The sequence below is a fragment of the Alosa alosa genome, chromosome 1 (assembly GCF_017589495.1).
Source record: "Alosa alosa isolate M-15738 ecotype Scorff River chromosome 1, AALO_Geno_1.1, whole genome shotgun sequence".
NCBI classification, from domain to species: Eukaryota; Metazoa; Chordata; class Actinopteri; order Clupeiformes; family Clupeidae; genus Alosa; species Alosa alosa.
The window spans coordinates 46115906-46129679 of NC_063189.1; the positions used below are offsets into that span (position 1 = coordinate 46115906).

At 46.3% G+C, this 13774-nt stretch overlaps 1 protein-coding gene across 1 annotated transcript in view; it reads left to right on the plus strand.

Moving 5' to 3' along the window:
* Positions 1–13774, plus strand: part of LOC125295708 (cadherin-2-like) — a 62593-nt gene that overhangs the window by 37685 nt on the left and 11134 nt on the right. The window contains exons 3-12 of the mRNA XM_048245098.1: positions 1–46; positions 4519–4713; positions 5208–5366; positions 6659–6803; positions 7225–7397; positions 9004–9141; positions 9930–10115; positions 10527–10780; positions 11193–11335; positions 12482–12715. The exon at positions 1–46 is cut by the window's left edge and continues 175 nt beyond it. Coding sequence (XP_048101055.1) covers positions 1–46; positions 4519–4713; positions 5208–5366; positions 6659–6803; positions 7225–7397; positions 9004–9141; positions 9930–10115; positions 10527–10780; positions 11193–11335; positions 12482–12715 — 1673 coding nt within the window. The remainder of the gene's footprint in view (positions 47–4518; positions 4714–5207; positions 5367–6658; positions 6804–7224; positions 7398–9003; positions 9142–9929; positions 10116–10526; positions 10781–11192; positions 11336–12481; positions 12716–13774) is intronic.

Sequence of the window (13774 nt, forward strand, 5' to 3'; positions counted from 1 at the left end):
GCAGACGGAAGTCAGGCTGACCCCCACCGAGGGTCAAAGTGCACAGGTTAGTTGCCGAGGGCAAGACTTCTTCCTGATCAGCCTTGAGGAGTTTCATTAAAACCCACGTGCAGGGGCACCAGTGCGTCAACACACAGATAACACAAAGATAACACACTTGCACAGTTCCACACACCTTTCGAGTCCAGTGCATTCACAGATCATTTGCTCGCCTAAGTTGTAACAGGTGTTCCGTCTGACTGGATGAATGCTCCCCAATTAAAACTTAATGTGCCAATTTATGCCCGCCACAAACATATACTCAAACACGGCCAGTGGCTCGTGCGAGCAGATGCAAAATGGCTCCTCGTAAAACCACAATTCCAATCAGCCTCCCTGTGTTCACGACCGTTACTGTGCACTCATTTCCAAATGAAATGCCCCTTCGCAGTGATTTAAGGGACATCTAGCATCTGTTTCCAGGGATCAGAAAGTCAGGATGGAGCGTTTGGCTGTGCTCGTTTGCCTCTCATCCGTCACCATAGTGATTGGCTGCGCATTGCTAGCCAGCCTCTCTACCAGTCTGGTGTCGTGCTGCAAAAAGCACTCGTGAAGACCTCACGCTTGATTGTAAATACATTTGCACATTCGGAGTAGGGCATCTGGCTTTTTTTTTTGTTCTGTGAAGGGGAAGTGCAACATCCTCAGTGTTGTGAATGGTGTAAATTGCCCTGGCTGCACAGAGACTCTGACTAGGCCACAGTGGGGATAGATGTCTCCCCCAGCCACCCCACACGTCCTCAACCCTCCCTTTCACAGGTCCGCTTATTGGAATATTTTAGTCTTGCGCAAGGTAACAAATTTACTCAACTCACACTTAACAGAAGTACAAACATGAATATATTCTCAAGTTGGAAAACACTGCAAAAATGTAAAGAAAAAAAAAGATTTCACAACACGACAGCACGACTTTGCCAAAAAGTATTGCCAAAAGACAGCAGTTAGTGTGATAGAAGTGTATCAGAGCCAGATTGACTGTTGTTGTGATGGACTTCCTAACAGTCCCTCTCCTACTCAGTCAAAATTGAAGTCATTGATCTCCATTTCCATTGGCCCTTATTTGCCATGACATTGTTATCCTTTAGAAAATAGTGTGAAAGTTACGACTAACAATTAGTTCCTTATAACTAGGGATTCTGTTTTTTGAATGTACTTCCTTCTGTTTCAGCATCATATTAATTTTATAGTGCAGATCAGAATGAAAAACCAATACATGAAACGTTATTGGTAGGATGCTATTAGGATTGTAAAACATGGAAATTATTTTAGTGCTATCATATGTCGCTGGACACGTGAACATTCCGAGGAGCATTCTCAAGAGGGAACATACAGCTGTTCATAGCTAGAGGTCTACAGTGATTTACAGAGAGATTTTGAGAATTCATATATTCCCACACTCTCCCATGTGTGGAAATGATTGCTCTTGTCTTAGCTGCCTTTAGCTCCGTGAGAGCTTCTGTAATAGTAAATCTATAGCTCCGTGAGAACTTCTGTAATAGTAAATCTTTGAAAGCAGATAGCTGCATTTCATGTCACAGGTAGGCGATCAGACTATTTCAAATACACAACTTGGGTTGGAGTAATTTATGGGGTCGGCAGTAAACAGCACCGTTACACCTCGCAGCTCATTTAGCATAGTGTCTCCTGCAGGTAGGTGATTTTAATGATATCATTAGTCATGCTTCTCATTTGTTTGAAGAGGTACATGCCACCACCCACTCATGTAATCATAGCTGCCACGGAGGGGTAAAAATAACGGCCGATTAGTTTCATTCTCTTTGCTCTAGTTTCATTATGATAACCACGTCTGTCCAACGTTAAAGATAGATAGATAGATAGATAGATAGATAGATAGATACTTTATTGATCCCCAGGGGATATTCAAGGTCTCAGCAGCATACAGACAACACAAACACATTCTTTAACAGCAGAAAGAGTAATTAAAGTATATAATATAAAAACACAACTAAGCAATAAGGACAGTAGAAGATAAAGAATATGCTAAATATACTAAAATACAAATTATACTAACTAACACTTAATCTAAATCAATTCAGAATTAAAAACTAAATTAAAAACAGTATCCACATAGTGGTGATTAATCAATCAGAGGCGCTTGCAATGACTGAGGCAGGGACTGAGCCTGTGATTCTCTGTGCATAGTAAGGTAAGGTAAGGTGCTCTGTGTGAATGAGTGTCATGGTGATAGTGCAATGGTGATAGTGGTCATGGTGATAGTGCAAATGAGTAAGTCCAACAGTGCAACAATGCAGAAATAAAGAAAAGTAAAGTCTATATATCTATATATTTAACTATTTTAAGAAAAGGTATAAGTCTAGAATAAGAATTTCTCCAATGAGGTAAGGAAACAACATATATTCGAAGCAGTCACAGCTCAGCATAGAGACTGATCTAGTGGATGGAACAGCAGTCAGAATAAAGACATTCAGGTGCTTGCGAGGTTGTTGCTCATGTGATTGAATGGACTAGACTAAGTGTGGAAGGGGACAAAAGGGGGGAAGGGGCGAGGCCCTGATGACATATAGCTATAGCCCCAGATGTCCTCTTAAAATGCAGATCTAAAGCTCCATCTTTGTGACCAAAGGCAGATGTAGTTGATGGCTTTATTGAGTAATTGATGAAATCTCCCATCGACTTTTTGAACGTGGGGACAACATTAATAAGCGATGCCTTAACACAAAGTTTGTCATAAATCATGAGACGCTCACTAATCACATCAGTGATTACATTCTTTATTAGCGCAGTGTGAGCACAACATCCCTGGGGGAACAGTTAAATCAATGTCGAGTAGCGATTTCTTGTCTGGGTGACCTCCAATATGGCCACGGCCTAGACAACCATGGTACGTCAGGACGAGCAGGCTAATGATCAGAGTTCTTATTCAGACAACAATATATCGGTTTAGTCTCCGTTCTTCAGTAGGTTGTATTGTATTGAACACACAAGGTTAGCACCTGTCTGTGCATAACTCATTATGTTGTACACTGTTCTCTAGAGACATATAGCTAAATAATTGCTCATTGGCATCAATTATGTCACACTATCTGCCCTGTATTAGTTTATTCTAAAGAAATACATTTTGCAGCATGTCTGCTCAATAAATGTAGCCCATAAGATATATGATAAGGTGAACATGAGGTCAGCTTGTGGTGAGGTGTAAAAGAGAAGTACACAAAACGTACAGACATAGTGTGCAAGAGAGAGAGAGAGGGCGAGAGAGAGAGTTTTTAGTCAAAAGGTGAGGATGAACCTCTGATCGAGACCTCCAGGTCTGCATACAGAGCAGTGCCAAGAAGACCCCCCCCCATGCCCCCCGCCCCCATTCATCATTCCAGACGCAGGTTACAAATAATTACCACACTTGAGCTCCCCCATTTTAATTGGGTAATAGATATTTCTGAGTCATGTCCCACCACCCAACACGACGGACCTGCCTCTGTGCACTTGGGATGTGTGGAAAATAGATAATTGGATTTCAAACATGATTAGTAGACACAGTCCCAACAATTCCTGAGATATGATTGAGGGGTTATGTGACATTGAGGGGGGAATGTCAGTGTGTAGCGGCAAAATTTTAATTAATTTCCTGTTTGCTCCCCCGAACTTTCTTCGTTTAAATTTTGACACAGAATTACTTTTTTTTAAAGAAGTCAGCAATCAGTGGTGATAATTAATTGTGAACGTCATGTGCAACTGAAGAAAGAACTGCTCCTATCAGAAAGTAGCTGCCATTGAGTGACTGTAGTATTGCATATTCTTTTTCGCTCCTTTGTTTTTTTTTTTTTTCAGTTGTTCAAGGTTACTTTAACTTTTATGGCTCCACTTCAAACTCGTTGCTGTGGAGAGGCATAGGTAATTTGAACCATCTGGGTATTTAATGTTTGGCTTGCAGGTAGCGTCCTCTTTTGTTTAAAATTGCATTCATTATAGTCAGAGGAGACTGCAGGGTGCCTCTGGGAAGCCATTCATTTGTGTGTACGAGCTGCATGTGTCTGTGTTTGATTTTCAAAGATGATCAAATTCAAAGGCAACTACTGGACTCGGACCAAATATCTGGATTGCCTCCATGCGATTTTAAAGTGCATCTATCCAAAAAAATATTTTTGGAATACCCACCACCAACCTTGTTGTCTGTGACTTGGAATATTTTCGAAGCAATTGACCCTGTGTTTGCACAAATAATCCATGCCACTATGAAATTGTTAGTAACACATGTAAAATATGTACATAATTAAAAAAAAAAGTCTCATTTAGGTCAGTTTAATCCAAGAGAACCACTTCCTCATCAGTTAAAATGTCATGATAAACTGTCCTGTCATGTCATGTCATTAGATTGGTTGATTCTCTTGATGGCATTGAGTGTGTAATGTGCAGTGTGGTCAGCATGCAGTGCGTAGTAGTGCAGTGCCCAGCTTGTCCCTGTCTTCTCAAGTTTGACCTCTGACCTTGACGTTTCAGGTGCCTGGCATGGAGGCGGTGGCAGCCATGGCTCCCAGGCTGCCAGAAATTGTGTTCCCATCGCGGCACACTGACGACGGCAGCCAGCTGAGACGCATGAAGAGGGACTGGGTCATCCCCCCCATCAACGTGCCCGAGAACTCCAGAGGTCATCCCCCCTTCCTCAGGCTCCAGAGGCCCCCCACTCAATTTGCGGTGCGACAGTGGAAGCGGCAGAGATTGGCCTTACCACACACACACACACACACACACACACACACACACACACACACACACACACACACACACAGACACATTTACACATGTAGAGAGATCTGATATTCCCATCATATATAGTCCAAACTTTTACACACACACACACACACATAATACACACACACACACACACACACACACACACACACACACACACACACACACACACACACACACACAGACACATTTACACATGTAGCCAGAGAGATCTGATATTCAGTCATATATAGTCCAAACTTACACACACACACACACACATGCATTCATGAAAGCCTGCCAACGGGCCCTTGAAACCAAGAGAGAGAGAGATAAAAGATAAGACAGAAGATAGCTTTTCACACGCACAACTTCTTTATGGTGACCCACATTCGGTGGGCCCTGCACCCTTGAACATGATTGAAATGATTCCTGACACTTTGTCTCTTGTCTGGGAGCAGATCAGGTCCGACCACGATAAAAACCGCTCCCTCCGCTACAGCGTGACTGGCCCAGGAGCGGACCAGCCCCCCACCGGCATCTTCTTCATCGACCCCGTCTCTGGAGAGCTGTCCGTCAACAGGCCCCTGGACCGAGAACACATCAGCAACTTCCACGTAAGCAGAGCACTCACACAACCACGCGCATTACGTAAATCACACTAAAAGCATTCCAGCAGAAGGAATGAACAATATCAAGGATGTAAAAGATGAAAGGGCTAGAATATGTCTGTGAGAACCTATAGCTAAGAAATTCCTCAGAATTTTGCCAGAGGTAGCTGAGGTATTATTTCTTATTTTTCTTCTTTTTTTTGCCAAAAGGCTCAGTAATGTAGCTTTCAAGGCCTTTTTCTTGTATGTTTGATTAACTGAGAAGTTTGGAGGAAAGCAAAATGGAATAGGGAATGTAGAAGACACACACAAGTTCAGTGTAGCCTTCTGGGTTCAGATGAATCAATTCGAGGCATCCGGGTTGGAGTCCTTGGGTATGGTGAGGGGCAACCCTTATTGTCAGCACAAAAGCCACTCTCATACACCCACCCCCCACCTCATCTGCCTTGGAAGGGAAAGAAAGGTGTGCTACTCTTGAAGTCAGGCATCCCTCTCTTTCATGCTTTTCTTTCAGAAGGTAACAATGGGGCCACTAGTGAGGAGGTGTGTGTGTGTGTGTGTGTGTGTGGTGGGGGCAGGAGATTGTACCTTTGCGCAGCAGCCTCGACTAACCTGCAGGATGTAATGGTTCTTTAATGGGTGGAGCATTTGTCAGGGCCCCTGCTTTTTGAAGAAAAGTGATAAAGACTGGAGTTTATTTTTCTCTCTCTTCTCACTCTCACCCTGGACATCCACTCATCCTGTTCGCTCTCCCTGTTTCCTCTCCCTGAGAAAATAGCAGAGAGCCGTGGGAGGGAGAGGAAGAGACAGGGACTGGAGTCCAACAATAACATGAGAATCACACAAAACGTGTGTGTCCCTCACATCTGACCCCCCCTCACACACACACACACACACACACACACACACACACACACACACACACACACACACACACACACACACACACACACACACACACACACACACACACACACACACATACACATACACATGCGCACACACACACACACACACACACACACACACACATACGCACGCACACACGCACGCACGCACACGCACACACACACAGGGCAAGGGAAAATAAATTCTGAGAGAGATAGAGGTTAGTTTGTGGTTGCTGCTCTGTTCCAGGATCAGTGCTTGATAAGAAAGCAACCAGTCCATTTGTGAGTGGGTTAGAATTCAGATGGTGCAGTGTGCTGTATGCTGTGGCTGTGGCTGTCTGTTTAGCATTGGCTTGTGCCCACGCACGCCTCGGGCTACTTTAATGTGTTCGGACTTTCTCCACACAGCTGAGAGCCCACGCCGTGGACCTCAATGGCAACCAGGTGGAGAACCCCATCGACATCGTGATCAATGTCATCGACATGAACGACAACCGGCCCGAGTTTGTCCACCAGATCTGGAATGGAAGTGTGGCTGAGGGCTCAAAGCCAGGTAGGCAAACACACACACACACACACATACAACAATAAACATGCATACAGATACATACACACACACACACACACACACACACACACACACACACACACACACATACACATATATATACACACACACCAGAGTTTATGCAAAGAATGTGGTAAAGATGACCACTGAATTGCAATGGGCTTGCTGTGATGTGACTTTTGTTTCACCAATGGCCCGCAAGACAGAGAAAGGGAAACCGGTCAGTCAGTGTCGATAAACTCAAGTCCCCAGAGTGGAACACTCACGTAAACAGTGGACTGGAAACTGACCGGCTGAATAAATAACACATGTCTGTGGCCTGTGGTGATTAGTCATACATGGTGACGACAGATATTCTGTTGGAAGCTCATCCATGAATCACCCGTGGGTTCTTTGTCTGTCTCAGGGACATCTGTGATGACAGTGACCGCCATTGACAAAGATGACCCCAAAACCCAAAACGGCATGCTGAGGTACAAGATCCTGTCCCAGAATCCCGAGAACCCCAACCCCAGCATGTTCACCATCAACAACAAGACCGGGAACATCATCACCATGGCCGCAGGCCTGGACAGAGAGGTGAGAGCTGAATGGGAGCGTGTGGATGTGTTTGTGAGCCGACGTGTAAGCGCCTATTCTGTACTTGTGTGTATGTGTTTGAGCACCTGTGTGTGTGTGTGTGTGTGTGAGAGAGAGTGTGTTCTCAAGACTTCTATGGTATTTTGTTTTAACATATTTCAATAGTCTTTGGCGCTGCATAATATTTGCTTATTAGCAGTTACTCAAACAATTGATCAAAATAGTTTAAGTTAAGCCAGTGTGACTGTGGTGGTGTATTTGCATAGGTCAACAGTTTTATTTAGCCACACTCTGAAATGGCCTTAGGATTATGGCGTGATGAAGATGTGGGCTTTTCTTTGTTGTACTAATATTCAGTGCATTGCTGGAGTAATGAGCCTTTCTGCGCACTGTTGATTAACATTGGCCAAATGAGCTCAGAAATGGACTCCCTACCTCATACTTATTACCCCGAGATGGAGAAAGCATGCCTCAGCAAGCAGCTAAATGTTTTTTTTTGCTTGTTTGTTTTTGTTTGCTGTGTGTGTGTGTGTTTGTGCATGTGAGTGTGCGCGTGCCAGCATGCGTGCCAGCATGCCTGCCAGCGTGTGTGTGTGTGTGTGTGTGTGTGTATGTGTACAGAGATGCTTACGTGGCTGTCTGATCTATAAATGGTAACGGCCCGCTTTAATTGGATTGCCTTGCTCAGTGAAATAAAAATGTAAATAAATATATAAGCGAGTGCTTTGCACGAGTGCAGGAGGTTTGGTTTAAGTCTGCTGGTAAAGGCAATTTGGTACCCCCATACCCACGCTCAATCAATTCCGCTCCACGGCCTTGGTAATGCGCCGAACGGCCACCGACACTACCAGGAGAGTCATTCGCCGCCCTGGCCCTTATTACGAGGGAAACGCTGCACTGCCTTGACGGCCATCAGGGCGGCGGGAGCCATTTGTGAGCGGCCGGCCGGGTTCCTCCCGTCACAAGGAGGCCTCTGATGAGACTGGAGCAGGGGAGGGGCCCGCCGCCACCGCGCTCCTACTCCCTCCCTCCACTTCCCCTCGCTCCGCTCCCTCACAGGAAATTAATGAGGAATGATTGCCCTAATTAGTGCAATGACTCCTGGTCGGTGATTGGGAATCGGATGACGGGCCGGTCAGCACAACCCTAGCTGGTACTCGCTCTGCACTGGGCGTTAATGAATGCAGAGGGTAGAGGTTCTGATGTAGTTCCCTATCATTTGTTTCATATTTCTTGCCCACTGGCAGTTTTATTTTTTAGCTTCTGTTTTGGATGAGAATGGCATTTTTTCTTTGCCGTGTAATATCATTGGGTGTGCAGTGCCTATCATTTGGTCAGTGATGCTCACCTAATGTGTCGTGAATTAGATTAGATTTACATTTCAGCCATATATGTTTCATTGGCATATGTATGTATGTGTGCTGGGGGTATCGATTTGTTGTGGTATTTTTTGTTGTTTTTTTTTTTAGATCCATGAGGATTCTCTTCTGTGCGTGATTCATCAGTCACAGCCTTCCCCATCCCTGCATTTATGTAACATGTCACATGTTATTTCACTGATTGGTTAATTAAGCAGTTTTTCTTTGTGTGTGCCCCCCCCCATTAGAAAGTGCCACAGTACACGCTGATCATTCAGGCCACAGACATGGAGGGAACGGCCCTGTATGGCCTGTCCAACACCGCCACCGCTGTCATCAGGGTCAGGGACATCAACGACAATCCGCCCGAGTTCACCTCCGAGACGGTAAGTGGTCGCAGCACAACACAGCGCAGCGCTGATGATTTCTCCATGGTTTTGCATCGCTAAGGAGGCATTACTCCTCACCGCTAATGACCAGAGCTGTCCGCACGACATGCAATACATCGGACACATTTACACTGCCTGAGGGATCAAGCAGTGATTTCTGCAATTACCCTGATAACCACGCGTCATGCAATGACCTCGGTGCCTACTGCAGAGAATGCTTTGTTCACTACACAGTATGGAGGGCTTAGAGCTCATATAGCTGAGACACTGGCAGAGTTTGATAGCAAGCACATTCTCTCAAAGATAGGTAGTGATTCTCTGACTCTCACACACTAACATCCACACACACACACACACACACACACACACACACACACAAACCAGTCCTTATTGTTTGTAAGAATAGTGCCAGTCTGTCTCTTATGCGAGCTAGTCCCCCTGTGAATACAGTCACCTGTCATATGAAAGCACTGAGCCAGAACTACAGATATTTAATGGGAGTGGAATTGTGTTCTGAAGGAGGTATTCTCATTATACTGCCAATGCTCTGTGATATAGAGACAAAATGAAATGACTAGCTCTTGTCAAAGCATTAGTCTCAGACTTTGTTATTTTTTTTGCCATTAAATCCATTTTTTTATATAAAGTACTTATTTTCATTTAGGAGACAGACTAGTTTCAGTTGCTGTTTTCCAATTTTCTTTGTATTTGCACCAGTGTTTCTCAAAGCATGCTGTTTTTTGCTACCACCACAGTAATTTGAGTGTCATGTTTTATTCATGCAGTTCTACGGAGAAGTGCCAGAGAACCGGGTCAATGTCATCGTGGCCAACCTCACGGTGACGGACAAAGACCAGCCCAACACCCCCGCCTGGAACGTCGTGTACAAAATCACCGGGGGCGACCCCACCGGCAGGTTCTCCGTACCGACTGATCCCACCACTAATGAGGGCCTGGTAACAGTCGTCAAGGTGAGGCTCGGACCCGTCCACTCTCTGGGCAGAGGTGCCCTGTGTCCAGATGTTCTCATTTCAGCTTCATCTGGAGCCTGTTTGTGAGACGTCCAGTAACCAGTGTGCTGCTTTTAGAGCATGATGTTTTGTAGGGTGTCAGATGTGTAAGGTACTGGTAGACAACTAAACCGCTCACGTACAGTTTGTATGTCAGGAAAATGGAGGTTTCAAAACGTGGCTTTTTGAAACAGCCCAAAGTACCTTCAGAAAAGAGGCTGTAGCAAAAAGATAGGTGCAATGGTCCAAAGCTTTCCAGCAGACTAATGTTGTGTCTTGTCATTTGTCTCACTCCATACCTGTCACCTTACCCCTCCTCCTCCATCTCTCTCTCTCTCTCTCTCTCTCTCTCTCTCTCCTCCCTCCCTGCAGCCCATTGACTACGAGATGACCCGGACATTTGTGCTGACCGTGGTGGCAGGGAACGAAGAGCCCCTGGACCAGAACATCCATCGCTCGCGCCAGTCCACCGCCACCGTCTCCATCAAGGTGCTGGACGTGAACGAGGCGCCCTACTTCGAGCCCAACCCCCGCACCATGAGGATGGAGGAGGGCCTGGCCGCAGAGTCCATGCTCACCGTCTTCACTGCCCTGGACCCTGACCGCTTCATGCAGCAGACCATCAGGTAGAGAGAGAAACACACACACATACACACATACACGCACGCACGCACACACACACACACACACACACACACACACACACACACACACAGACTCTCCATGCCAGCCCAACTGCACATCATGTGGAAAGTTTAGCTTTTTTTTCTCTAGCCCACACAACAAAACCGCTTTGTGTTCTAAAAACTTTCTCCAACCCCATACCCCCCCCCTCCTGACGAGAGTTCTGAAGCAGCGTGCTTCTGGCTGCCGATCAGCTTGCCTCTAACCTGCTGAGCTGGGTGTACTATTAAAGATTTAGTGAGCTGCTGGGCCTCAGGGGAGATTGTGGTGATAAATCAAAGGTTTCTAATCTGGACTTCTGTCGCACCCCTCCCTCCTCTTTCTCCCCATCTCTCTCTCTCTCTCTCTCTGCAGATACTCCAAGCTCTCCGACCCGGCCAACTGGCTCCGCATCGACCCCAATAACGGCCACATCTCCACAATTGCCATACTAGACAGGGAATCGCCTTATGTGAGCAATAATATGTACAACGCCACGTTCCTGGCCACTGATAATGGTATGTAACTCAATCTTTTCTGGAGTGCGAAAAAGAATGTTCCGTGTCTCGGGTTACTCTCAGATTGGATTTACACCTCTTACAAGAGCACTGGAAACCTGCTTACTGTTGTAGCAATATCATTACACCGCCAGTACCAGACACACTGTGGTCGTGAGATGCCTTGTTAAGACTGGGGTGACCAGGATGTGATGTGTTAACACTCTAGAGTGGGAAAACATGTTAGGAAGGGTGGGGGGTGGGGGTGGAATAATCTTTGTTAATCTTCCAAAACTGATTGAATGTCACTTTGAATGCTGGCACAGGGCTGACAGTCTGCCACTCCAGTTCCATCAGGCAGCATAAAAATAGTGCCAGCAGACATTAAACAGTCACCTCTCGAAGGCAAAGGAGAGAGGTGTTAGCAGGCACTCCAGCAGACGACGTGACGCAGGGAAGGGAAGCGTTCCCCTTCCTCCCTCGCACTGCCAGGATTTGGCCCACAGCGTTTTTTCCCCCTTCCTCCGTCTTTGCCGAGCTCCACGGAGCGCGGCCCTGCCCAGGCCAGTCCAGCCTAGGCCGGCGAGGCTTAGAAAAACTTCCCGATAAAGAGGTTTCTCAGCATTAATGGGGCCGGATTGGCCGAGTGGCCCCTTCCGAGCGTGGCCTGAATGAAGAAAGCCTCTTAAAGGCCTGTGAATACAGAGCGCTGTGACTGGCCAGCAGTGTGCCGGGGCCGTGTGCAGCCCTGATTAAGCATTCTCCTCCTGTCTGCCCCCTCCTCCTCCACCACCACCACACGCACACAGCCCCAGCCCAGAGCAGCCTGCCTTGCACAGCGGGGGGATGAAAAATCACAGCAGTCTTTTCATGTAAATATACACACATGGGGCAGATACTGTACATCACTGTATGTGTTTGTTGGACGTGCAGTGATGAGGAGAGGCGAAGAGGAAAGTGGACACAGCCAGATGATTCAGTGCTGTTTTGTGAAAATGCTCTCTCCCATATGTGAAATACACAAGTCCACAAGTCCACAGTTCAAAATGACACATTCATCTCATCAATCAAGCCTGTAATTACTACTCTGTTAACATGTTCGCAATTTGTGTTCATTTGTATTTACACAAAGTGTTTGTGTGTGTGTGTGTGTGTGTGTTTTTGTAGGTTACCCTCCTGCCAGCGGAACAGGCACCCTGCAGATCTTCCTACGGGACATAAACGACAACGCGCCCGTGGTGTTCCCCTCAGAGGCCGAGGTGTGTGAGAAGCCCGAGCCCAACTTCATCAACATCACGGCCATCGATGGCGACATCGCCTCCAATGCCGGGCCCTTCACCTTCGAACTGGCCCACAGGCCCACCGACGTCCGCAAGAACTGGACCATTACGCGTATCAACGGTAAGACACACACACAGAAAGAAAGGCACACACACACGCACACAAACACACACAGAGACAGACACACACACACACATGCACACAAACAAATGTACACACGCACACACACACACGCACACACACACACAGGCACAGGCACATACCTACACTTACACTTGCACTGCACCACACGGCGTCTTTGTTGAACAGGGACATGCCCCGTGAGGAATGACCCAAAGACCAGGGGCTTTTAAGGGAATAGCACATTTAGCCCAGTGTTCACCCGCAGGGATCGACGCCACTTTGGAAGCGCGCTCGTCTCCACTTCTGTAACGCTGATGTCAGTTTGCGAGTCTTCACGCGGTGACTGCAGGGCAGAGCGCTCTGGATGCTGCGTCTGCTGTACGAGTAGAACACGTAGATTATCCTGTAGGGAGCAACGAAAAAATGGAGGGCTCTCACACACCCACTTTTCAACACATTTGCATTTTAGTGCGAGGTAAAGAGAAGGGCACTGCTCTTAAGGAGGAATTGGCAGCCCTTTGCCAGGCTGTGGTAGTGTTATCGCCGCACGTCTCAACCGTGGGACTTTCCAGACACAGAGTTCTGTTTATCTTCCAACTCAGTCAGGAAGGAAGGAAAATGAAGGCTGGTGTGCCAGGCAACACCTTTTAATTGATTACGCTTGTTAAAAACACAAGCCAATGGAGTAATGTGTCATTGGTTATGTGTCAGTGATTAAATGTACGGAGCCACAAATGCATTGAATAAATATTTAATAGGATAAATGGCATAAGGATTATAGGAAAGGCTGTTTTATCCCTAAGCTGCCTTATCGAGAGGTATTCAGGGGATTTCTAAGCCCCCCAATCTAAATCCCCAGTGTATTTTGGATTAACTGCATTGATGATGTTTTTTTTCCCCAGGTACAAGTTTATGTAGAGAATGTTGTCAGTTAGCTGTAATGATTGTGAAGTGGCAGGCAGGTTGTGTGGTGAGGTCACACTGGGGTAGAGTTTAAAGAGACAGCAGAGGCTCGTGGGTATTCTCCACAAGACTCAGATTCATCTTGTGCCATTA